At 42.9% G+C, this 27,833-nt stretch overlaps 1 protein-coding gene across 2 annotated transcripts in view; it reads left to right on the forward strand.

Moving 5' to 3' along the window:
- The window catches only part of GRIA1 (glutamate ionotropic receptor AMPA type subunit 1), a 331,029-nt gene that overhangs the window by 190,174 nt on the left and 113,022 nt on the right, over nt 1-27,833 (forward strand). For both annotated transcript variants that reach the window (XM_002710324.6, XM_002710325.6), the window contains exons 6-8: nt 9,899-10,060; nt 11,954-12,121; nt 18,368-18,472. In XM_002710324.6, coding sequence (XP_002710370.1) covers nt 9,899-10,060; nt 11,954-12,121; nt 18,368-18,472 — 435 coding nt within the window. The remainder of the gene's footprint in view (nt 1-9,898; nt 10,061-11,953; nt 12,122-18,367; nt 18,473-27,833) is intronic.

Consider the following 27,833-nt stretch of genomic DNA (forward strand, 5'->3'; position numbering starts at 1 on the left):
GTTCATTGCAGCTCAATTCACAATAGCTAAAATATGCAGTCAACCCAGATGTCCATCAACTGATGACTGAATAAAGAAATTATGGCATATATATATATATACACACACATACATATTATGGACTACTATTCAATGGTAAAAAAATAAATAAATCGGGCCGGCGCCGCGGCTCACTAGGCTAATCCTCCGCCTAGCGGCACCGGCACACCGGGTTCTAGTCCCGGTTGGGGCGCCGGATTCTGTCCCGGTTGCCCCTCTTCCAGGCCAGCTCTCTGCTGTGGCCAGGGAGTGCAGTGGAGGATGGCCCAGGTGCTTGGGCCCTGCACCCCATGGGAGACCAGGAAAAGCACCTGGCTCCTGGCTCCTGGCTCCTGCCATCCGATCAGCGCGGTGCGCCGGCCGCAGCGCGCCGGCCGCGGCGGCCATTGGAGGGTGAACCAACAGCAAAGGAAGACCTTTCTCTCTGTCTCTCTCTCTCACTGTCCACTCTGCCTGTCAAAATAAATAAAATAAATAAATAAATAAATAAATCCTGTCTTTTGCAACAAAATGGATACAACTGGAAATCACTATATATAGTGAAATTAGCCAGTCCCAAAAAGACAAATACCATATGTTTTCCCTGAGTTGTGGTAACTAACAGAGTATTTAAAATGTAATGTATAGGAGTGAAATTGACATTTTGAGATTTGATGAGTGTTTACAGCCTTTATCTCTAGTGCGGAGAAATAGTAGTTTTTTTTCTTCCTCATTCTATTTGTTAAACTCATTACTTACTGTAGAGTTGATATTATGAGGATAAAGGGAACTGAAAATAGATCTTTGTAAAAATTAAGAGTTGGAAAAGGAGAGAGAAGGGGAAGAAGGGTGGGAACATAGGCAGAAGGGAGGGTATGGTAGGAAGAATCACTATGTTCCTAAATCTATATATATGAAATCCATGAAATTTGTATATTTTAAACGAATTTTTTTAAAAAGGATAAAAGGATGCATGCAGGCTATTATAATGCTTCATGGAAGGACAGCAGATAAATGAATCATATTGACTGGATTAGTGGCTAGGAGGTAGGATGTACAATGGTTAGAAATTGGATTCCTGCCACCTACAGCTGTGATACTTGCTAGGACTATGGCATCTGTCCATCACTAGCTATGCTATGTTGGACAGAAACTAATTTTATTAACTCCAACTTCACCTTTTTAATTTGCAAATGTGAATAATATTAATAATATCTGCTTCATAGGATTATTATGAGGATTAAATAAGATAATACAAATAAAGTACTTAGTAAGGTTCATACTACATAGACTGGTTGAATAGATGTCAGCCACTGTGGTCATTACCTGATTGTTTTAGCCAAAATCTGCCTCCTATGACATTTGACCATTTGTCATTTCTGGTCTGTCTTTCAGAGCTTCAGAAAACAAATCATTCCCCTCTTTGCCATGGCAACGATTCTCTGATTCAAATACATCCTTCACTTAGCCTCTTCTATTATTTTTTAGCTTGATCATTCCCACTTTTTTCAAGCATTTCCAATGCACGAAGACTTTTCAAACTACACTTCACTGTAACTGCCCTCTCTATGGAGCTGTCATCTAAAATGTTATCTGACAACTGGGGGAAACTTGACATCCTCAATTTGTCCCATTCAGAATCTGAAGTATAACTTCTTTGATTTGTTCCAATCTTACCTCTTCTAGAGCTCAAGGGCACGGAGTGAATGGAGTGCTCTTTCCAGTGGGTCAGGACTTGTTTAAAAAGCATTCTTCATTAGCCTATCCCTGAACAGCGCTGGATGCTCCTTCTTCCTTCTGATAGCGGTGCTGTTAGTATAGGCAGTATGATGAGGGTTGGCTGGCTTGGAGGCGGCCACTTGAAAGAATCCCAGAGAAAAGGAAACACAGCTCCAACTTTCACCTTTCAAAAGCTATTGTAGCTCTTACCTAAACTCATGCGCTCTTGGGCTTCTTGCCTTACCCAGCCTCTGGTTTTGAAGTAGTTTTAACAATAACCAGCCTTGTTTGACCCGATACTGAGTGTAATAACAGTAATAGCTAAAATGCCTTAAACACTTATGTGCCAGACACAATTCTAAGTGTTTAATTGTACTAACTCTCTTAAACTTTACACCAATTCTATGATGTAGGTGCTATTCTGCCTGCATTTTGAAGACCAGAGAGTCAACCCTTGGAGAGGTTAAATAGCCAGTAAGAACATATAACTTATTGGTCTGTTAATGATAATTAATAATGATGGCCTAAAGCCTCTGCAGGATCCTAAAAGCAGTCTCCAAATCTTCACAGCAAGATGAAAGCATGGTTGATGCAGTTACAGTACTAACCATCTCTTTATGATATAATTATTTAAAATGACTTTTTATTCTAATTCTTTGAAAATTATAACTGATGTATGACAGAGTGAGTATATTAATGAGTTTACTTAATTGAGCACTTTCAGTCATAATCATTCTACTCAAAGGGCTATTCAGATTTGTGTTGCTTCCTACAGTGAAAAAGTACAGAGGAGGCACAAATTCTAATTCCAGCTAGTCCTCCAGCCAGTCATAAAGCCTTAGGCCACTACTGCCCTTTCTGGAATTGCATTTCCTATCTGTATAGGGAATGGGGAAAGCATATCTCCAAAATAGTTTTTTTTATTTATTTATTTAGTTGAAAAGCAGAGTGACAGAGAAAGGAGAAAGAGAGAGTAAGAGTGAGAGGGAGAGCAAAAAAGAGAGCAAGAAAGAGAGAGCGAATCTTCTATCCACGGCTTCACTCCTCAAATGCTTGTCACAGCCAGGGGAGAAGCAGGCTGAAGCCAGGAGGCAGAACTCCATCCTGGTTTCCCACATGGTTGTCAGGGCTTCAATTACTTTAGCCATCACCTGCTGCCTTTTGAGGCACATTAGCAAGAAGTTGGGTCTGAAGCAGAGTAGCTGGGACTCAAACCAGGTACTCCAATATGAAATGTGGGTGTCGCAAGTGGCATTTTAATATGCTGCTCCACAACTCCCAAAATATTTGAGAGACAGAAAGACAGTAGAGAAACAGATGGACAGAAAGAGCTCTCATCCTCTGGTTCACTCGACAAATGCCCACAACAGGTGAGGCCAGGCCACAGATGGCACAGAAACCAGGAACTTAATCCAGGTCTCCCATGTAGGTGATAGGAATCCAATTACTTGAGCCATTGCTGCTGCCTCCCAGGGTCTGCATTGGTGGGGAAAGTGAAGTCAGGAGACAGAACCAGGAATTGAACCTGGACACTCTGATGTAGAATGTGGGTGTCTTAACTGGTAAGCTAAAAATCAGCTCCAGATCTCCAAAATCTTTGGTTTTGCATATATCAGGAATCAGCAGAGGCCCATGGGTCAAATCTATCAGAACTCAATTTTGTACGGTTTATGAGCCAAGAATGATTGTTACACTTTTAAATCACTGGAAAACATCAAAAGAACTTTGTTTTACCACATGTGAAAAATGTTAGACATTAAATTTCAGTGTCCCCAAATAAATTTTATTGGGACCACCCTGTTCACTCATTTACTATTATCTGTGGTTGCTTTCCTGCTACAATGGCAGAATTGAGTAATTATGACAGGAACCATATGGCCCCAAAGCCCAAAATATTTACAATCTGGCCCTTTGCAGAAAAAGTTTTTGGATTCCCAGTATAGATGTAGGACAGGTGGGCACTAACATGCTTCAGATAAATCAGAGGCATGGGAAACATGTAAACAGTCTTAGGAAACTGGCATCAAGGAGAGAAACCTAACACTCTCCGACAAAAGTTGCTTCAAGACCAAAAGCTGTTCTTAAAAGGGCCCTGCTCTGGTAGGGCAAGACCCTTAGTCTAGGGTCATAACTGTGTCAGCCATAGTCTGAGACTTCTGTCGCTCTTTGAGACAAAGCGGATGCACCTAAATTTAAACTCCTATGTCCCTCCACTGGCCACACAGTGTAACACTTAATGGTTGGACCACTTCCTCAGGGAAGTTTCCAAAGATCTCTGAACCACTGCTTCTCAGCAGAAAACTAGGATAGATATTATGCAAATAAGATATTAATTCAAAGAGAACAGTGATTATCAAACTTTGTCGCTCCCCGTCTTCGTGGAGGAACGACACAGGACCCTGCGCTGTTCTTTTGTCTGCTCGGCCCTCCCCGGGTTTGCTGCTGGTTCTTCCCGGGTTGGCTGCTGTCCCTTCCACCTCCGTGGAAGGGCAGTTCCCCCTGGCCACATTCCCCACTTCCGCAGGGGAGCGGCACACCGCCGGCCGGCTTTCTCGGGGGCTGCACAGGTGTTCCCCTTAGATGTTCCCCTTAGATGTTCCTGGTGCATGCCGTCTCTCTCCTCCTTTATAGTCCTCCTCCGCCAATCCTAACTCGGCTGCCCACACGCCGAGTACGCTGCTCTCCTCCAATCAGGAGCAAGTCCTACAGTTTATTAGCTGAACTGGAGGCAGCTGTGCGGAAGCTGTTTACTTCTCTCCCAGCGCCATATTGTGGGAGAGCAGATGCATAGAATAAGTCTTAATTCCAGTAACTCAGTCCAGTCCGGGCTGCTCCCCACAAACTTCATAAAGTCTTTAATAGAATATAATTAGCAATGTAGCATCCTTATATAATATTATATAATTAATAGCACTGTAATCTCAAGATTGTTTATTAAATAGACTTATGAATGCAAACCATTTAACAGAATATCTGCTCAAGATAAGAATTGGGGAAATGTTTAAAGCAAGTCCAGGAACGACTCTTAATTGACTATTTTTCAACAAGAATTACTCTATAATTTTAAAGGATTCATTGAATAAAGTTATATATAATGCATGTTAAATGGCATGTTAGCCATTTTTGTTATCATTGTGATCAATGTTTCTGAAGCTGTGTTTCGGTATAGAACATAACAGCACCTGGGTTCCTCAGTGTTAGGCCAGGAGATAACAGATTGAGCAGAATTCACTTCACAAGCCATAACAAATGCACTGAGCTCTCTTTTCCCTGTCCTGCCACTGCTTCTTCCCCCTCTACTTTCCAGCAACTAATGATAATTCTCAACCAAAGATGTATATCAGAACTACATGAAGATCTATTTCTATCTCTTAATAGTATTAAAAAGTATTATAGAAGGGTGCAAAATTAAAAGCAAATGCCTGCTGTTCCCAGCCTCATACTTCTTAGAAGACAATATTGTAAAACTTCTTTTTGTTTGATCATTCTGATGGCTTCCTCCATACTTCTACATGTTTCTTTTCCTTGCTTTATCAAGTTAATCCCATTTGTAACTCCTCATAAGAAAGGTGATGAAATATCTCATTATTCTCATATCCTTGCACCAATGCCTATTAGTTGTGCTGTTATTTGGGATTCTTCTGATGATTACCTTTATTATTTTAATAGACTGAATTTTGATTTTTTTGATTCACCAACATGGGAGCTTTGGTAAAATACAAGTATCCAGTTTGCTATCCAAGCCTACTGAATGACAAAAGCTCTCCAGTGTGTTCCATGTAAGGACCGCCATCCTGTGCGAGCTTGTACTGCCTCAGCCAGTTCATTTGCACATAAAGGAAAATGGTAGGTCATCCTTCTCACATCATGCATTCACTGGTCACACATGGGAGAGCCAAATGCCACAGAGAGGCAAAAGAAACCATCAAGAACACAAGGACCTAGTGATCCTGGGAGTTCACGCATCACAAAGTTGCATTTAGAATGAGAAACACAGTCAGTCTGCTAAGAGCAGCCTCTGTTTCCAGTGCTGTGGAGACAGTAGAAGGTGTCTGAGTTTAGGAGACCTGAGTTACCATGCTGAATAACATGAAAAACACTGAAAACCTTGAAAAACAGTACCCCATAGATGAGTTTCACTTTTATTCCATAGTCTCAGCGTATAGAACAATAGACAGCATTTGAGGACATATTATAGGTAGGAAAAATGGGGCCAGTGCTGTAGCACAGTGAGTTAAAGCCCCAACCTTTTGTGCCAGCATCTTATATGGGCGCAGGTTCAAGTCCTGGCTGCTCCTCTTCCGATCCAGCTCTCTGCTATGGCCCAACTCTTGGGGCCCCTGCACTCATGTGGGAGACCTGAAAGAAGCTCCTGGCTCTTTGCTTCAGATAAACTCAGCTCTGGCCATTGCGGTCATTTAGGTAGTGAACCAGTGGAATGGAAGACCTCTCTCTCTCTCTGTAACTCTTTCAAATAAATAAAATAAAATAAAATAAAATAAAGTAATTCTAAAAAAAATTAAGAAAAATGACTTAAAAAGAATAGTGATCATCGAACTTCATAAAGTCTTTAATAGAATATAATTAACATTGTAGCATCCTTATACCATATTATGTAATTAATAGCACAAATAAAGAGGATACAAAAAAATGCACTAATTACCAAGTATTACCCCCAAGGTCTTTTATTAATAAAATGGCAAAGAAAATTAGAAAAATGATTTAATTAAAATGTGTTTAATGAGAGTGCTCAAGGGAACTGAGTAAATAGAATTATCCAGTTAACTGGTAAGCAAAGAGTTAACATTGTTCTATCCTCTTCTTAGTCAAGAGCACCTTTCTACATTGACAAAGCTCATTTTCTCACATTATGTAGAAATCAAGTCTAGTAATTGAGACTCATTTCTTAGTGATCAAGGATATTGCAGAGATTCAAGATTTTTATTCACAGTATGAAATCTACATAGAAGGGAAAATGTCAGATACTAGATGAATATAAACTGACCCCAAGTTATTTCCAAATTTTGATTCTGTTAGGCAACATCACAAACAAGAGCTTGTTTTTTCATCACTCTTTGTTCCTTTACAGGGTTGCCAGGGGAATTCAGATAGAGGGTCCATCAGTTTGGTTGTATGGCTCTACTAACCTTGTAGTTAGACATCCTGGTTATTGAGTTGAGCAGCATTTGTGTCTGACAAACTCTTCCATTCCCTTTGGCCTCTGTTACAATTGACATGGAGGCAGGCAGCACAAAATGCCCAGGAGCTTGTTATAGATTTTCAAATCACAGAATCTGACTGCAGGAGATAATTTCCATTTTCATTCTCTCAATAGTTATTTTATGAACAAGATGTTCTTTTTTAAAATGATGGGAAATCTCCCAACTGTGTACAAGCTTTTAACCACTGGTGGGGTGGTGGCTGAGCTTTTTAGATAGTATAACATCTTAGAATGTATATTGGGTAGCAGAACCTAACACCTTTACGAACAGCTTGTATAAATCAATTACCTCTGGGAAACTCTGTAAACTGTGGTTATGAGACAATTTAATCTCAAAAGATATTTCCAACCTGAATTTCCCTTTTCAAACAATTAGAATCATCCACCGGCATTTGCTGCCTGCTGGTCATATTTCCTCTAGCTAACTGGCACTTTTGCTTGAGGAGAGTCTTTGGCTTTTATTCATTCACTCAAAACATATGTGTTGAGCATCTATACTGTGCTAGGCCTTGTTCTCGGTGCTAGCTTTTAGGACACTTTGGTGAACAAATCAGGACCTGACATTTCAGTGGGAGGGGAGAGCACAAATGAGTGTACAAGATCACCTCTAATGGAAACTCTGGAGAGACTCTAATAGGGCACCTAGATACAACTGCCTGGATTGGGTACTTTTGGGGGACTCAACTAGATTCTCTCAGAAGCAGATTCTAAGAATTGAAGTATGATTTGGCCATTTGGTTGCCAATACTAGAAACACCAGAAAGGAAGGAACTGAGGTAGGGAAGGAAATGAGCCATTAAGGTGCACAATCAAGGCACTTGCACTGCAGGCTGCTTGGGGTTGAGGATCTCTCATCATCAGTGCAGAACACTCCAAAGGATTAGGCAACCCAAGAAGAGGATTGTGGGGCATTTATTTCTAAGTTTCCATCTGCCAATAGTTAATATATGCTTCTGGGAGTATGTACTGCCCAATATACTTGACTTAGTCTACATGTAAGTAGGGTAGTAAGTGTTTGCCCTTAGTATATCAAGTGGAAGAGAAATGAACAAGGTGCTTACAAAGCAAGAATTTGTTCTTTGGCAAGGAGGTCAGGAGAGACCTTTGTGAAGGGACAGCATTTTAGCTGTGAGCCAAAAGATGGAAAGGATCTCACTAGGTAAATTGCATTCCCAGCAGACAGAATATCATGGACTGAGGCTGAGTGGACTAAGCTTTGTTTGTAAAAGTAAAACTTTAGGACTCAGAACTTCATAGGCACGGGTGTGGAGGGAATGTATTAAGTAGGTGTCTTTGAATCATGAAGTCCATTCCTTCAGAGCAAAAGTGCATGAAAAATTATGAGACATGGACAGTGCCCTAGGATCCTAAGGCAAAGCTGGAACCAGCACTCACTTAGGTCTCTTGGCTGCCAGTTAAGATTTTCCCCATCCCATAATGCTTCCTCTGCTCATTCTTGCATTTTTCTCATTGAGATTTGGCAATTTCCTCCAAGCCATGGAGCTGCAAAGACAGTGTCTTTGGGATCTCTGTTTCAGTTCCTGCAGGGGGTACCTAGTTATTCCTGTAAAGAAAACCAACTTAACACAAGGCTCTGTGTGATCCAGCCTTGGGCTGCTGCTCCAACATTTCCCACACTTCCTCCCTTTCAGTCACGTCAGTCTCCTTATGTTTCCAGAACTTATCAACGTCCTACTACCTCTGCGCCTTTGCTCAGAATGCTGTTCCCTAGATACCTGCACAGCTTCCTCCCATGGCTTCACTTCACCTCCAGCCCCGTGCCAGCACTGCCTTCTCAGGAGGGCTCATCCTGATCACTGCTTCCAAAGCACTGCATTTCCCCCTCCCCATTCTCTTACCCTACTTAGCTTTCTTCACAGGACTCACTGCTACCACAGAGTACACTCTACTATTCTATTTGATGCTATGTTACATGTTCACTCATTTATGTTTATCTTCCTCACTAGGGCATAATCCCCATCAGGGAGTAACTTCCTTTATTCACTATCAGAAGAGCACACTACAGGTGGTCAGAAATAGTTGCTGAATGATGAATGAGTGAGCAAGTGAGAAAATTGCTCAACAGAAGGTCTTAACTCTGGTCCCCTCTACCACTAACTCACAGAATGCCTTTGGACAAGTTGATTCTCCAACTCTGACTCAACTTCTTTATCTGTAAAATTGACAAATAATTTCTACCTGATAAAGAAACAGAGTGAAATGAAGCCATACACATGAAAATATGTACATTGTTGAATATATTATACATGGTTTCCCATTAAGTCAAAGGCCTCCTGGGTTTGAATGAATTTACCAAATGGGAAGGAAACTTCATTTTGAATTAAAAAAAAATCCTTTGTGGTCGTTGGTATTGGGCCTCATGTGGTAGAGAAGATGCCATCTATTATAACGGAAAGGGAAGAGGGCAAGTGATAAAAACAGATCAGAATCCAGCCTCTTCCCCAGACTTGCTGGGGTCTGGGGGAACTCTCAGGAGCTTGCCTCTATCTGATATACTTCAAATTCCTCTTCTATCAAAAAAAAGTCTAAAATGTGGATGGTGCATTTCTTATAGGCTTCCATCTTATTCCCCATGTGTGTGGCGTAATAACAATGCTGGCCACCATTTGCTGATTACTCAATTGCTAGTCACTTGATACATTACACCCAACCTTCTGACCTCTATTACTCAGACAAGAATGTATGCCAACTCTCTTCAATCCAGACATGCTGGCTCCTGAGCAAGTACTCTTAACCACTATGCTAACTTTCTGTGCAAACTAAGCGATCACCAAGTTCAGAAGGAAGGGAAACACAACAGTCCTTTGTTAAGTCCACTCCACCCTGTGAAGTAAGATGGAAAGTCCTGTGATTCTGTAACATGGTTTAACAGATTTTTCCAGCAGTATGCTCTGACTTCTCCCCCACCTCCCTCCACAGGGCTTCATGGACATCGACTTAAACAAATTCAAGGAGAGTGGAGCAAACGTGACAGGTTTCCAGTTGGTGAACTACACAGATACCATCCCAGCCAAGATTATGCAGCAGTGGAAGAACAGCGATGCTCGAGACCACACCCGGGTGGACTGGAAGAGACCCAAGGTGCGAGGATGAGCAGCAGGCAGTAAAGAGCCATCCTGGTCCCTTTGCTGCCCAAGATTTCTAAGCAGTGTTATCCTTTAGAAAGGAAAAGCTTTTTCTAAAATGAACAGCAAAAGAAAGAATATCAATGAAGATTATTGGGTGTAGGGTAGGTCCAAGGGTCAGACAACCCAGAAGGACAATGCTTATAACAAGATAGACATTCTATTTTTCTCTCATGTAAACAAAAATTCAGAAGTTAGCACGATTTATATAATGGCTCCACCATCATCAAACACCTAGACTTCTTTTATCTTCTTGTTATGCTATGCTCAGTTGCTACCTTATCATCTAACATGGCTGCTTGACTTCCAGCAATTACCTTAGTAATCCACCCAACAGGAAGAGAAAAAAAAAAGGAAAAGGAAAAGCACAATTGCTTCCTTTAAGAACTCTTTTCGGAAGTCACATATACACCTTCCATTAGTATGCCACTGGCCACACTGTAGGAAACTAGCCCCAGCTGGCTGCAAGGGAAGCTGGAAACAGTCTCTGTTCACCATGTTGCCAGCTCAGGAGGATACTCATTTCTTCATGGATGGAGCCCCTTCCAGTTGTGCAATAAGGTAGCCCTTATTCTGGGCAACCACGTACCCAGTTAAAGTCAGGGGAACCTAAGTAAGGAATATCCAGTAGTGCTCTACTCAGAGTCACTTCTCAATTAGCATGCAGATGATCTGCTTTTCATTTCCCAGAAATGCAGCTCTAAATCCAACAGCCAAAATCTATTCTGGTTGCTATTTCAGAGTGGTTTAGAGTAAAGATAGCAAGTAATTTTTCTTTCTGATGTCAAATCATATAGCTTGGCAGTGGCCATGAGGAACACTGTGTTGAGAAGGATTCTGAGGTGAGCTTTGTTATCTGGGACAGTGAATCCTTGGAAGACTTTGTCTTGCCACTCAGTTTCTTTTTTGTAAATTGCAGGGCATATAACTGAGATGCTTCTTATCTCACTGTTTTTCAAACATTTAATTATTCAGGAATGCAGATTGATTTCAATAGGAGTGTAAGCAAGCAAAATCACAAATGTGCTTTAAAGCAATGAGCAAATCACACAGGAGCTAATTCATTAATATGTAAATACCTTACCTGATTTACAAATATAATATGATTTTTAAAAAATAAGTGGAAATATACTTAGATATTCTACCACTCTCTATTGTGAACTTACAGAGAGCCAGACAACATGTGAGATAAGAGAAATAATTTAGGGTAGAAGACAGACAGGGAATTCAAGGCCAGGAAATATTTTCCTGGACTATTATCCTGTTCTGTGCTAATTTACATATTATCCCCCAATTTGTTCAGGAGGGGCAAAAATTAAGAATTATTATTTTTAAACATGAGGAAAAATGTACTGCATGTAAGCCTATATAAGTTGAGTGATCCGTGTGTGAAAATATTTAAGAGCTTATTCTTCTTTGAGTTTCTTTTCTTTTTAACTATCACAATGGATGGTAGAGAAAACAGTTCATCTTGGCCCCCAGCTGGTGATGGCAATACAGAGAAACCAACTGGTTCTCCATGTGTTTGGCCTGCAAATGTAGTGTATTTAAACTATGCATGTTCCACAACTGATTATTTTAAGTATCAAAGATTACATACAAAAATCTGTAATTTCCAATTCGGTTTCAAAAGTCACAATGGCCAAAATGAACTCCCAATTCAGGAGGGCGGCATTGGCCAGTGTGGTAGAGCAGCCTCATCTGAAGGGGCAGACACTCCCCCCTCATTCATCTCCCCTGCCTTTTACCTTGCCCTTGGCCCTCTGAACACTTTCTCTTCACCTGGAGGCACATCCAAATACAGTCCCTGTCAGCAACCTCTGATGCCTGTCTCCATTCCTCCCACCAGTACACCTCTGCGCTCACCTATGATGGGGTGAAGGTGATGGCTGAGGCTTTCCAGAGCCTGCGGAGGCAGAGGATTGACATATCCCGCCGGGGGAATGCTGGGGACTGTCTGGCTAACCCAGCTGTGCCCTGGGGTCAGGGCATTGACATCCAGAGAGCCCTGCAACAGGTAAGACTGGCAATGATTTCCCCATGTCATGGGAGCCTAGGAGGGGACTCCAGCATCAAACCCAGGCAGAGAACTGTTAAGGAAAAGCAAAAGAATGCATGCCTAAAGGCTGGAACAGCCATGATATCATGTTTGTGTCTCTTGGCATACATGGAAGCATGTGTGAAAATTGAGAAAACAAAACAATATGGGATAGTTGTTGCTTGTAGCATAAAAGCTGTATTTTCTGCCTATGGATGATAATGAAGAGGAACTGTGATGATTATCTGTACTTGGAAAGGGGCCTTGAAGGGAGTGTCTGGAGACAGCAGAAAGTCCTTCTTGCCCTGATTTTCTAGATTTCTTCACTCATTTGCTTTCTGTGCACATTTCATGAGGGTTTCCTATGAGCAAGGGCCCTGGAAATGTTTCTCAGTACTTCTGATCCTACTTATTTGTTTCTCAGCATTGTAATCATCAATTTTGTTTGCTTAAAGAACAAGGACAGAAAATGGTCATGCCCACCCCAATCAATTGGCCATGCAAAGGATTCTGAGGCTGAAGCCAGATAGAACAGGAAACATTATAAATATTCAATTAGTGATATGTCGGCTACAGAAGCAGGGTGAGACAGTGGTACAAGTGGGTATGTATTTAACATCCCGGGTTTAGAAAATTATGGGGAATTTCCCTCTGCTTTATCACTCTTGGAGCTCCTGGAAGTTTCTGGAAGTCTCTAGAAATACCTCAACCCCAGGCTGTGACTTTGAAAATGCCAGCAGATAGCACCATGTGATGTCTCTGATGCCCACTGATAGAGAGGCTGTGTTTCAAAAGTACTGGGGGAAGAGGGCAGTGCTCACTATAGAAGACTGGCAAAGCATCAGGCACAGTGGGGAGCCAACAACAGCAAGACAGTGTGCTGCCAATGTCCCTTGCAACCTCTCCCCAACTAAGGGAGTTGCTTGGGTAAGATCAGCTTTCTTGTAACATTACATTTAGCAGAAGGTGAATTTGGGCTCTCAGGGAAGGAGAGAAGTGCTTCTGAATGAGAGACAAGTGCAGAGCAAATTGCACAACTATTCCCATGTGTTCTCCAACCACACGAGCACAGCTCAAACAACTTCTGCGACCAGGAGAGACAAGCAAGCAACTTCACCAGCTGTTCCCCAGGCCCAGTGAGATGCGATTCAATGGAGGAAAACAGGGAGTTGTGCTCTTGCAAATGAAACAAGGCAGGAGTCTGCTCCCCATGGGAGGAACGAGCTCAAGGAGGACCACTAGCAGCCATGTCTGCCCTCCCTGTCTCCTTTCACATTGGCCCCATATCACTAGGCAGCAAGAGCAGACACCAGGCAACTTCGAGAATGAATGCCCGAGGGGTGACCCATTCCCTCCTCCCCAGCTTATTTAAAATGCTCTTCTAGACTCCACAGTCCAGATAAATCTATTTGCAATGTGAGGTGAGGCTGGTTTCAGGAAGTCCCAGGGACTTGCCCTCAGTCCACAGCCCTTTCAAGTCCCCTCCGTTTCCCATCTCAGCGACGTCCTTGCAAGGATGTTCTGATGCCACATGACAGGGAAGAAGCCTGGAGACAACACAGCATCAGAACCAGGAGGTGGGGGAGCTGTACTCCAAGTTCAGCTGGGCCTGGACTCCTTGGGTGACCTTGAAGCATTCATTCATCTCTCCTCCATACTAGCCTGGCTTTCTTCATCTATGCAAATGAAGGAAGTGTGGACAAACACTCTCCAGTTTCAGCTGGCTCTAAGAATTTTAAGAGTCTAGTTTCTCTTCTATGATCTAACACGTGTCCTTCTGGGTATAACGTACACTCCTCCTCCTGCTTCTGCCCTTAACCTTTTATTTCTTCTTGGTGTCAAGACATGCATGTGCGCACTTTCCATCAGCTGCACCCTGACAGCCTGCTGCGTGCCCTGGCCTGGGGACCCCAAGAGGGGACAAGGCCTACCCTCAGGAAACTCCCTTTTCTCTGTGGAGAAAAACAAAGGCCACAAAAGCACAACCAAACAGTGAGCAAACAGATCGGCCATCCCAAGAGATTCCCCCTCAAATCTTTGCTAAGTAACAGAATCCAAACAGTTCACTGCTGGAAGAGATCTCTGAGAACACTGACTCCATTTCCCATCATTTTATAAATGAAACAGCAAATTCGAAGCAGGCAGTGATTCCTCCAGGGCCACACAGCAGCTTCACAGCAGAAGCTGGACCAGAACCCAAGAACTCCTTCTTCTGCCCCAGGCCAGGCCTAACCTGTGGGCCCTGTGCTTTAGGGCCTTTCATGCATCATCACAGCCACTCTCCAGCCATGCAGCATCGAGACCAAACAAATGAACAAACAAGCCAGATCAGCTGTTCCAACTGATTCTTTTTCAAATATTTTTTATTTTATAGAATCAGAAGAGTTTACTGCTAAAGGAGACCTCGTTCCCCCTCTTGAAATAGCATGCCACCCAGAAGCAATGGTGCCCATCAGGGGCTGGATCAATCCCAATGACACCTAGTCCTGGGAAACCAGGTCTTTGGCACTCAGGTCTCTGCTGCCCTGGAACCTGACCTTTGGGTCACGCAGTGGGAGGTGACCTGGAGTTCAGCTGTGTCGGAAGCTGCATGTTTGTGAGCTATGCCTGGAGCCCAGTATAGTCTCCTGGGTGAGCTGCTTCCCTGGGGAGTCAAACTCTAGAAATATCTGTATTAATAGCTATGATGTACTGAGGGCTTACCATGCACAAGGCTCTGAACATGTACCCATATTATCTCATCAAGTCCTTAATATCCTGATGTCATTAGTTTTATTGAATATGCTTTAGAAATGAAGAATCTGAGCTTCAGAGAGACTAGGAAGCTTCTCAAAATTATACAACTAGCTAGCTGTGAAACAGGGTCCCCAGTCCTTACTTGGTTGACACCTAACCCTGTATGCACAAACTGAATGGCTCTGAAGTCTCCAAGGCCCAGTCCTACAAGGGAGATACAAGAGCTATGACCCAGACCCCAGTTGCACATGGCCATGGCACCCCACCCACCTCAGGCCTTTGTAATTTCCCTAGCAGCAGAGTGAAGATAATCAGCCTGCCTTCCTGCCCCCTGCCTGCCATCCAGGGAGCTGTTCAGAATATTAATGAGCCGATATCTTGGAAGCTCTCAGCACTCCAGGAAGGAGGCGGCACTGGGGTGCCCATATGTCGACTTCTGCTAGCAGAGAAGACTCAGCTCCCTAAGTTAGGTCATTAACATTTCTGAGGTCATAGGCTCTTTTAGGCTATGATTAAATTTAAAAATGTTTGAACTGTTTTCCCCAGTAAGATGCACACACATATATTTAAATATTTCTGTATGACCAGGAGTTGGAGGGACCATAGGTTCCTTTGAAGCTCATTGCAGGACCCCAGGTTTAGAAGACCTGTCGTTGTGACCATCCCTCTTAGTCTTTACTTTTGCCACGCATCAGCCAATAATGAAGCCTGTGGAAGTGAAGGTAGGCCCAGCATGCCAAAACCTGTGGTCTGGGGCAGTAGGAAGATAACACATTCCCTGCCTTTCAGACTCAATATCCAGTTTAGAAGCAAAGACCAGATTATTAGAAATAATAGCTAGCAGGACAGGACTGAAGGCTAAATTGCCTGGGTGGGCTCTTGGTGCTGTGGACAGTCAGAGCAGAATGTGGGCGTCAGAAAGGCCTCTGTAGGAGTAGGACTGAGCCTTTCAGTAGCGATCATGGAACTTGTCATCCAACCTGGGATACCTGAGAGGAAAAGGAAAAGCTTTGATCTATTACTCTAGAACAAGTGCTCTGCTGTACTGTCCCAAGCAACCTGAGATGGATATTTGCACAAACCTTAAAGAAACGGTGAATTTGAACAGGAAGTAAATCAGTTTTAGAGTTGTAGGTGCAGATGTTGATGACAGTCAGCAGGAGACAACAGTGAGGGTACAAGCAAGGATCCTTGGGTATCACACTTGACTTCTTAGGGAGTTAGGAGAAGAGGAGGGGTCTAACTGTGGCTTGGACAAGCATTATCTAGGGGATCAAGCCTAATTACTTGACTTTTCTGAGCCTGGATTTTTTTAAAATTTTTTAACAACTGGTACCCACCAATCTAGCAACACTACCTTGAACCTCTACCAATGGGAAAGTTAAATGTGGGCAAGAGATTACCAAAGTGAGAAGGTGAAGCTGGTTGTGCACAGGAATTGCTCTCCTCTTTCATTCTTTTTAGCAAGATATGTATTTTGCTTTCTCTCTGAAAAGCAAAGACAGCCTACTCTTTCCTGGAGCTAGAAATTTCTCTGGATTTTGTCTGAGAAAGTGAAGGATTTGTTGCATAATTTGCTCAGTGCTCTGGGCCTGTCATGGCCTCCCCACTGAGACTTCAAACCAGAAAGTGATGAGAAGTTCAGCCTCAGTACAGGGGTATACACACACACACACACACACACTCCCTCTCTTTCACTCTCCAATGCATATATAATCAGCAATTCTTATACCTTCTAAACACAGAGGAACTGGTCACTGTCAGAAAAAGGTAGACCTCTGCAAGACTTCCTTTTAAGCTATTTGAAGGGGAAAAATAGACGATGCTGGGCCATATGGTGGGACTGTATTGGTAATAGGTAAAGACTCACATCACTGGCCTCAAGCAAGGGATCTGATGACATTAATGAATGTGGTTTCTTGGCGCTAGTGTTGTGCAGTAGCAGGCTATGCCACTACCTGCGACACTGGCACTCCACAGAAGCACTACTTCATGTCCTGGCTGCTCCACTTCCAATCCAACTCTGTTAATGGCTTGGGAAAAGAAGCAGAGCATGGCCCAAGTATTTTGGCCCCTGCCACCTACATGGGAGACCTGGATGAAGCTCCTGGCTGCTGGCTTCATCCTGGCCCAGTCCTGGCTATTACAGCCATCTAGGGAGTGAACCAGTAGACGGTCTCTCTGACTCACCCTTTCTGTAATTAATTCTGTAATTATTTCAAATAAATAAATATATCTATTTTAAAAAAACAAGAATGTGGTTTCTTGTGTCATTTTTTAGCTTTTACTTATTTGAAAGAAAGAAAGAGGGAGTTTCCATCTACTGGTTCACAGCTTACATGCCCACCACAGTCAGGAGCTGAAGACTAGACCAAGGCTGAAGCCAGGAGCCAGGAATGCAATCCAGGTCTCCCACATGAGTGTAAGATTCAACTACTTGACCATCCCAGGGTTTGCATTGGTGGAAATCAGGAGCTAGAACCAGGAATTGAACCCAGGCATTCCAATGTAGGAGAGAGGCTAAACACTTAAACTAGGCTAAACACTCACTCCCTAGAAATGTCATCACTTACATCTGGGATAGATTCATCCTCAATTTGAGGTAGACTTGGGTGAGATTTATTGTCACATACAAGTCTTGGATTCCCATGTTAGCCAAATGACCTTAAACACAAACTTGAAGATAGGAGGCCATGAATGTTTGAACTCATTCATGAAGCAAAAAAACTTTATAGCCTATTTGGGTTTCAAAAACAAATCTTATTTTAACTAATGGAGACCTCTTTAAAATCCTGCACTTTCTGGTCTGAACATAAGGTCTTCTCCTGAGGTGGTTTAAAATTTTAAAAGCACTTTCACTTTGGCTATGTCACTTAAGATAGGTCAGGAATTTTGAAAATGGGGCTTAGGGAGGTGACTCACTTAGAGTCACTTGGCTGTTAAGGGAGAAGCTGGGATGAAATCTGGATCTTTTGATTTCTGGGACTTCATTCACCAGACACACAAAGGAGTTAACAAAAGTATTTTCAAGTATAACCCAAGGTACCATAAGGCCAGATGCTGGTGCTGGGTCTCTTCTGGAATCCTAGGTAGTAGTAACACACTGACACATGTCCTTTGCAGGCTGCCTTCAATTTTCTCATCTCCAGTTGTGTCTGAGGGGGGTGGTGGTCATGATGGAGGCGTGGTGGTGGGTCTTTGATTAGGGACTGTGCAGAGGTTTCACATTAGTATGCATTCAGAACCAGTATTAGTGTTTGCCTAAACCAATAGACAAAAATGACTTTCACAATAAGCCTCAGTTTACTGAGAAAGAGGTCTGTGGGCTAATCCAGAGAAATAAGCAAAAATTAGCATTCAGCCGCCTCCAACGCCTCATTTCATGTAACATTCTGGGTTCTGGATTTTTACTTCAGCAGAAGAAAAAAACAAATATGAAGCGTATGGAGTTCATTGCTGAGTTCAAAACCACTTGGCTTTGTTTTCCAGGTGCGGTTTGAAGGTTTGACAGGAAATGTGCAGTTCAACGAGAAAGGTCGCCGGACCAACTACACCCTCCATGTGATTGAAATGAAACATGATGGAATCCGAAAGGTAAGGGCCACCTTTGCTTCCATCCACAGGGAGAAGAGGGCTGAGCAGAGCTGTGGTCAGAACCTGGAGCCCCGAGAAAGAGTGTGCCTTTCCTGGACGGAGTCTGTGAGAGATGCAGGCAATGCAGCTTCCAGACTCAGCCCTGCCACTGGCCAACTGACTTTGGGGCAAGTCAGTTTCTTTCTCTGAGAACTGACTCACCAGCAGCAAAGTGAAGATAAAAATCTACCTTTTTCATGTAGTCATTCATCCATCTACCCAAGTCTGTGCTCATGAGAACTCAAAGGATAGGAAAGCACTTGGATTACATGAAGCTATTTCTGAGGAATACTAGAGAATGTGAAAATGATGATTGTTAAATCATTAAAATGATAACTTTCACCTAATCCACAATGGGCTCATCCACTTCATTTTCCATGCAGAAATAAGGGTGAAAATATGCTTATATGCCTATATACTTTTAATATATAATATGTATGCAATTAAAATTCTTAGAATAATATTCAAATCCTTGGAGTAACATTCAGAATTCTTCCAAACTCTATGTTCTTTGATTTCCATCAACTTCCCCACACTGACCCCTTGACACTCAACTCCTTTTTCTCTACCCATCAGTCGTTCTGATTGTCTTTCACTTCCTTGACTATACCATGTTCTTTCTCATCACATAGCTTTTACACTAATGGGTGGAACTCCACCCACCAATTCCCATCTTTTGCCTGGAAAAATGCCTCTTTAGCCTACAGCATTCAGAGTAAATGGCATTCCCCTGGGGAATCCTTCCCTGCCTGCTTTTGCTATACCTCATGTCTGTTTCTCCTCTGCCTTCATCACATGTCTAGTCCTTGTAATGGCATGGTAGAGTGACTATGTAGCACGGTACACTGTGGTCTGGAGCTAGTGAGGCGCCATGGATCTGAAAATACTGGATCCGGAATCCCGGAAACAGAATCCTGTCTTCACCACTTATCACTCTGGGATACTGGATGAATTATTCAGACTCTCTGTGTCTTAGTTCTCTCTTCTGATAAATGGGACTCACCCTATAATTCAGACCTTATCGGGTCATTGAGAGGATTAAATGCTTTTTGCTGTGCAGAAGTTCTAAGTGTTGGGCAGGGAACCTAGAAAGTTGGATCTTAATCTCTTAATGTTCTCCCTGCCTGAGCTGTCAAATACACTTGCCATTAGCCATGTGTAGCTATTTAATTTTCAATTAATTACAGTTTAAGTCAGTCCTTCAGTGGCCCTCACCACATGTCAAGTGCCCAATAAATGCACATGGTTAATGGCTCTTCTATCAGATAGCATAGACATAAAACATTTCCATCACTGCAGAACGTTCTTCCAGATGGCCTTGCATTCATATCCTCTGCTCCCTGAAACCCGTCTTCTCTGCTCTTGTCTGGAATCCCCACTTCCGCTTCAGAGTTTGTCCCAACTCATTTCCTTTATCAAGGCTGTTGTAACAAATCCTGTAGTAACAAGTAATTACAGACAATAGCTTCAAACAACACAAGTTTAGCATCTTACAGTTCTTCAGGTCAGAAATCTGGTGAATCTCACTGAACTAAAACCAGGGTGTTGGCAGGGCTGTTTTAATCTAGAAGTCCCAGGAGAAAATCTGTTTCTTGCATTTTGCAGCCTTCTTCCAGAAGCTATCCCTACTGCTTGGCTCATGTTAAATGTCCTCCATCTTCTAAGCCAGCAATTCCACACCTTCATACCTTCTCCTACCATTAAAAGCTTCCTGGCTTTTAATACTCACGGAATTAGGTTTCCCCATCTGTAGGTCTGGAATCTTAATCACATGTGCAATGCCTCCTTGGCCATGTAAGGTAACATTCTCACAAATACTGCAGAGAAGAGCATGGACATCTTCAGGGGAACATTATTCTGCCTAACCCAAAGGCCAAGTTTAAGTGACTTTTCTCTCTCAAGTCTGTCTTCCACCCAGTGGAAGGCATCTCTTGTCCTCATACACCCCTCAGAGCACAGTGAGCACTTCTAATGGCACTGCCTGTTGGCATCCATCCTATCCTCTTTGACTGTAAGCAACTTGAGGGCTCCTAGCACTGTTTTTCCATCTCCTACTGGGTATACATCATTAGTTACCCACAGTAGAACCACCACATGCCTTCCATTTCAGCAGATACCAAACAAGGGCACTCTATTTGTCTAGAAATAGGACCACTAAGAGTATGTCTGCATTTTAGCAAACCTCTGTCTTGACGATTGTACAAGGACATTCTTGAAGGACCAAACCTGCTGCAAGTGATGTTTATCCAGAAATAGTCTAATTGTGAGTTCATTTTTGTGATTCCCATTCTGATTCCTGCTACTGGAGAAGACATCTGCTAGATCACTTAGCTTTTATAATTCTTCATTTTCCACTTGTTTTAAATGGGAAAGATCATGTCGGCATTAGCACTGACCATTGTTCAGTGAATGTTACCTACGTTAGTGGCACTAACCCTTACAAGAAACGTGAAACAGGTGATTTGTGACTAAACTACGGAAAACACTGAGATGTCTTGTTTGGTCCCTTCAAAGCACTTTGTTCTTAGTTTGGTTGTAAAGAGTATTGGTCTTATTTATACAGCCCCCTTTCCTAGATAGATAACCAAGGCAGAGAGGCCCAATAAGCTGTTTAGGGTCTTTCCTTTCCCAGTGGGAAAGAAGCCCTCTGGTCTACATAAGGTGTCACAGTGAGCAATGGTTGGAGACCTCACTTCAGGCCCCTGACTCTCCAGCCCATGCTCATCTTGCTGCAGCTGCTGCCAGAGCTGAGTGGATCAGATTGACACAATCAGGACATTCCTGATGACTAAGGGGCAGAGGAAGGGTGGGCCATTCAGGGAATGTTGCAGCCCCTGGAAGGGACAGCAGTCATGTGTGTCCCTTTCAGAACTGAAGGAGAGTTGGTGGTGTCATCCCTTGCCTTCTAAATGAAAACACAGATCCTGTAGCTTTTCTGTATAATTCTCAGAGCAGGCAAGCAGATCGCTCCTAAACAGTAACTTGTCCACCAAGGACAAGGACCTGCACTGTTCCTAGAATCTCAGAATGGCCTTTGCCACTGGTAAAAAAAAAAATATTGCTGTTTCCTCATAGAGCAAATTAGCATTTCTGTACTATGTAAGAGTGGCTAGTTGTGGGGTTGTCAATGATAAAATAAGGATATTGAGCTGATTTTTTCTATCTGGGATGCCATAGTAGTTCAAAATAAGACCAGATTATTTCCTATACTTCAGCAGTAGACTAGATATCTTGGGGGAGGGTGGTGTGACAAGCAAGAGAACCCAGAGATACGGACCCCACCCTGCATCATCCAGCTGTATGGCCTGCAGTTTGTCTCTGAACCTCTCTGGGTCTCAATTTTGTTTCAGATGTATTTTATTTATTTTAAAGACAGATTAAGAAAGAGGAGAGACAGAGAGAGAAATATTCCATCTGCTGGTTCACTCCCCAAATGCCCCCAACATCCAGGACTGAGCCGGGCTAAAACCAGGAACCTGGAACTCCATCCAGGTCTTCCACATGGGTGGAGGGGGCCCAAGTATTTGGGACATCTTCTGCTGCTTTCTCACATACATTTAGCAGGAAGCTGGATTGGAAGTGGAAAAGCCAGGACTTGAACCAGCTATCTGATATGGAATGCCAGCTTCACAAGCAGTAGCTTATCCCATTATGCCACAATGCTGGGCCCAGGATCTTTCAAGTAAGTGAGAGGTGTTGGGCTGTACACCCCAATTCCTCTCTGCACTGACAACTTGGATGTCAGTGCCATCTAATAGCATTTTTAGCCTCAATCCCCGAATCACACTGTCCCTCTCCTAGCTGGAATTTGGCTTCTTCTATGGAAGTGGAGTGAGGGATCTCCAACAACTGACAAACTGCCCTGTGTGAGCTTCCTCAGTTGTTTCTCCCAGGACCTGGGATCCCAGTCCATAGACTGGCAGGAGCCTTCCGTCTCCTCAAGACTTGCTCCCAATAGAGAACTTGCTGGAAACAGGGACACTTGTAGCAAGACTGTTGCTTCTTGGCTGGTGCCATGGCTCACTAGGCTAATCCTATGCCTGCGGCACCGGCACCCTGAGTTCTAGTCCCTGTTGGGGCGCCGGTTCTGTCCCGGTTGCTCCTCTTCCAGGCCAGCTCTCTGCTGTGGCCAGGGAGTGCAGTGGAGGATGGCCCAAGTGCTTGGGCCCTGCACCCGCATGGGACAAAGGAAAAAGCACCTGGCTTCTGGCTTCGGATCGGCGCAGTGCACCGGCCATAGCAGCCATTTGGGGAGTGAACCAACGGAAGGAAGACTTTTCTCTGTCTGTCTCTCTCTCTCTCTCTCTCTCACTGTCTAATTCTGCCTGTCCAAAAAAAAAAAAAAAAAAAAAAAGACTGTTGCTTCTCAGCAAACAGAAGAATTCCTTGGACACCTGATCAAGAAAGCAGATTCACATGCCCCCTGTTTTTGGAGGACAAAGAATAGGCCTAGAAATTTTCCTATTTTAAAAGCTCCCTCTCAACACGAAGGATTCCTAGTGCTCTAAGGAGTTTGGTGAGAAACACTGGCAGAGTGGTTAAGTGCTTGGGCTTAGAGGCAGACAGACCATCTCTACTCTTTACTAGGCACATGACCTTGGGAAAGTTCTTTGGCCTCCCTGCACCTCAGTTACATCATCTCTAAAAGAGGGCTAGCACCCCTTTTCCTCCTCACAGGATTGCTGCCAACACTAATGAAGATAATGCCTGTTATTCCCACTGCCTGAGGAGGTCAGGAAAGTAGCACCTGGCCTGTACTGGCCATTCAGCCCACATTTGCTTGCTTGTTTGTTCTTTCATCCCCCTACCATAGGCCACAGGGATTCTGCATCAGCATTGAGTTTGGGTGAGTCCGGCTGAGTAAGCCCATGGTAGGGATAAAATAGCAAACAGAAATAACAGAGTTACCTTAAAAATCCTCAAGTAAATGCTTGTGCTTTATTTTTCAGATCCCAGGGCTGTTTTTAAACTTACATTCCAGTGACTAAATCCTTTCTTAGAGCATGAGCTTAAACATCCTTTGTTTACAGGGGATCCGACTTTCCGAAAATCAATTCCTCCACATCTGCAACTTTTACTCAATCAACCTCCTAGCAAAGTAATTTCTCAAATATTCAAGGGTGACCTAGTTGTGCTGGTTACCTTGAACAGCCTTACCTGATATGCACAATGAACAAGAGCTGCTTCTTCCAGATCTGGGGCCTCGGGAAAACTCTCCCCATATTCAGACCTGTATCATATGGCCAACACACCCTTTAGAACCCAATTTGACATCACACTGAAATGTGTATGGTCTTCGCACCCATTAGTCACAAATTTTAGGAGCTGCAGATGCCAAGTTAGGCACTGGCTCTACTAAGCTGAATCCCAAGAAAACTCAGAAACACTCAGATTTAGAATTCCTAATCAGGGAGCAGACATTTAGTCTAGTGGTTGGGATGCTCACATCCCATACCAGAGAGCCTAGGAGTGCCCCTGAATTGTCTCCTGCTAAGGCAGAGCTGGGAGGCAGCACTGGTTGCTCAGATGGTTAAGTACCTGCCATCCACATGGGAGGCCTCGATTGCCTTCCCAGTGCCAGACTGTAGACCCAGCCCAGACCCAGCTGTTGCAGGTATTTGCTGGGGGAGGGACTGGGGGATGGGAGATTTTGTGCTCTCTCAAATGAATAAATAATTTTTAAATTAGAAAGTAAAAACACCTAGTCAAATCAGGAAACTAATTCTGATTAATGGCTGCCCAGGGGGAAAATATAAAGGAAGGTCTCTTACATCAGGGAACCAGCATTGTTGATTTAATTGGCTTTGCACACCCCCATTGATCCTTTAGCTGTCTTCAGACCTGGTGGACAGCAACTGCTCATTTCAACTTGATTTGAATCCCCTACTCTGCCCTGAGTTGATTATCCCCAGTTCTCACCCTGTGTATAACTGGTATGGAAACACTGGATGGGAGAAAGGACTCACGTGACCCAAAGTCCTGCTGACAATTAAAAAAAAAAAAAAAACTGAAAACCCAAAGAGTTCAGTTCTCCATTTCATATGCTCTTTTTCTTTGGAGGTTCATCTTGAAATCCTCGCTACCCAATTGTGGACATATAGCCCCAATACAGCCTGAGTCCAATCACTTCTCTTCAGAGGCCATGCCTTCCTCATTCAGTGGGTTCCTTTGCATTCACGGGTTCTGCTGCCTACATTCTTACTGCTTATAGGGCTACTTCTCCACCGTAAGACCTGGGATAGTAATTTTCAAATATGCATCACATTACATTGTTCTGCTTAAAATACTCACTAAATTCCTCTTGCCAGTAAAATACAATATGTCTGTTTATCTTGGCCTTCAACACCCCATGTGCTGCTTCCCTCCAACACCACCTCTTGGTCCTCTGCAACTGGCTGCTTACTCTGTAGCTACACTGGTGTCTTCCTGTTCCTCAAGCACATCAAGTTCACTCTTTCCTTGGAGCATATGCACTTGCTGTAGCTTTCCCTGTTGCTCTCTATCATTATATTTTCATGAGCTATGTATCTTCTTGTCATTCAGGTCTTAGCTCAAGTAAAAACACCTTGGACGCTGTCTCTGACCAACCATCTAAAGTTCCCCCACCCACCCACAATAGTCACATTATCCCATTTTCTATTTTTCATAGTGTTTATGTGTTCTGATATTTTTGTTTGATGATTAAACCAGATTGAGGTTGGCAAACTTCAGCCCCTCAGGTATAATTCAGCCTACCACCTGTTTTTGCACAGCCCATAAACTTAAAGATTTTGTACAGCCCATGAGCTCATGGTCTTTACACTTTTAAATGGTTGAAATAGATCAAAAGAAGACTATTTTTGATGTGTAAAAGCTATCTAAAATTAAAATCTCAGTGTCCATAATGGAACACAGCTATGCTTGTTTGTTTATATATTATATATGGCTGCTTATGCATTCCAAAAGCTAAGAGGAGTAGTTAGAGCAGAGACTATATGAGCCACAAAACCTAAACTATTTCCGTCTGGCTCTTGAAGATAAAATTGGCCAACCTCTAACCTGAATATGTGTTGTCCTTGTTCCTGACTTCTTTGCCAAATCACTGTTTGTCTTAGCCTGTGCTGCTGTTGTAACAGAATGCACAGACTGGATAATTTAAAAGAAAAGGAATATTTCTCTCAGTTCTAAAGGATGGGAGGTCCAATATAAAGATGCCAGCATCTGGTAATGTCACAAAAAGGACATTGTATTGTGAAGCAGAGCTCACTTTTATAAGCGAGCCATTCCTGTGATAACTAACCCACTCCCAGGATAATAGCATCAATCCATTCTTGAGAGTGGAGCTCTCATGAGCTAATCACCACTTAAAGGGCCCCCTTTCCAAGACCATTATAGTGACAATTAAATGTCAACATCAGTTTTGGAGGGGACATTGAAATCACTAAAATATCAGCTCTCCAAAAGCAGGGACCATATTTATATTATTTATTATATCCTAGAAGATATTTACTTATAGTTAGCACAAAACATCAGGTGGTTATAAATGAGTGGGCAGTTTATTTAATGTTGCTGGGCAATCAGGGAGCATACTACTCAGGCCAATGTTTCTGCTGATCGGACAACAAGCAAGAAAAAAACATGCTGGTAAATGCAATGAATTCCTCGAGTAGAATTCAGATAAAGTTACACATCAACTTATTAACTTCAAATCCTTCAAGTATGTTAGTTTAGACAACACTAAGTACTGTAACAAACAGATAAACTCTGCAAACCAGCTATCTAGGGCAATAAAAATTTCTTTCTTTCTTACTCCATGATCATTTTTTAGGCTGAGGGCTCTGGCTTAGACTCAGATTTGTGGAGCCTCCAACTGTCTAGTTGGGTCTTTCTAGCTGTCAACATTTAGCTAATAGATGGGGGAAGAAAGAAAATGGAAACTGCTGGAGATTTAAGGGTCAGCCTAGAACACATGCACATTACTTCTTATGTATTCCATTGGCCAGAACCCAATTGGCCAACCATCAGCAGGCTGAGAAATGCAGCTGCTGACTAGATAACCACTTCCTTTCACCACCTCTACACAATCAAAGGTGAAAAAGAACACTTGGTGGTCAGCTCATTGTCTTGGCCATAGTAGACAATCTGGAATGGAACTCATTTTGGAAGTCAAGGGCTGTCACTACAAAGGCAATCCAGAGACTTCAATGTACAAATTTGATTTAATGATGGTGCAAGGTACATCAATTCAATTTGCAGTTCTATGATCATCTCCTTTCTAAACTTCACCCACTTTGAATTAAAAAACTCACCTACCAACTAGGTTCATTTCCTACATTCAAAGAATCTTTAGAGGTATATGGAAAATAAAAGATCAAAAATTATAACTGGCCCCAGAAGACCACTCACTGTTTATATTGTTTAAATCCTTTCCTGAACAGGGGTCCCTAATCTTTACCAAAGTACTAATTCTGATTAACTTTCAGATAGAATCAAAGTTCCTGTACACCCTCAGCAGAGAATCAACACGCTGTATAATAATCCAAACTATTTCCTAATGAAAAGGAAATATACTCTCTCCTCCAAATTGCAATATCTCTTCAACAATCTTTGCCAATTCTCTTTTCATGAAAGTATGGAACCAGATTTCTAGGTCTCCTGGTTTACAAGAGGTGTGGGCCTGAGGTTTGACATCACTCAGGCTCTACTGACCCCAGTAACATCACCTCCGACTTCTTTTCTTTTTTTTTTTTTTTTTTTTTTTTTTTTGACAGGCAGAGTTAGACAGTGAGAGAGAGAGAGAGACAGAGAGAAAGGTCTTCCTTTTTCCACTGGTTCACCCCCCAAATGGCCGCCACGGCCAGTGCGCTGCACCGATCAGAAGCCAGGAGCCAGGTGCTTCCTGCTGGTCTCCCATGCGGGTGTAGGGCCCAAGCACTTGGGCCATCCTCCACTGCACTCCTGGGCCACAGCAGAGAGCTAGACTGGAAGAGGAGCAACCCGGACAGAATCTGGTGCCCCGACTGGGACTAGAACCCATGGTGCCAGCGCCACAGGCAGAGGATTAGCCTAGTGAGCCGCGGCACCAGCCCCGACTCCTTTTCAAAACTACTAAGAATAAAGTAAACTTGTTTACAACATTTAAATATTCTACTAGCTTGTGATATCGAAGGAGATATATGTAAGCCAACAAAAACATGGTATTCTTTTAAATCCCAGTTTAATAGTAGTGCTATGATACTAGCTTTGAAGGAATGTTATCCATTCAAAAATTAAAGTTTTTTTTTTGTAGGCCAAAATAAGTTAGATCCACATAGACTCACCTATGCTTTTTGCCCACCTTATG

The sequence above is a fragment of the Oryctolagus cuniculus genome, chromosome 6 (genome assembly GCF_051225735.1).
Source record: "Oryctolagus cuniculus isolate XC-2025 breed Fujian yellow rabbit chromosome 6, ASM5122573v1, whole genome shotgun sequence".
In the NCBI taxonomy this organism is placed as follows: Eukaryota; Metazoa; Chordata; class Mammalia; order Lagomorpha; family Leporidae; genus Oryctolagus; species Oryctolagus cuniculus.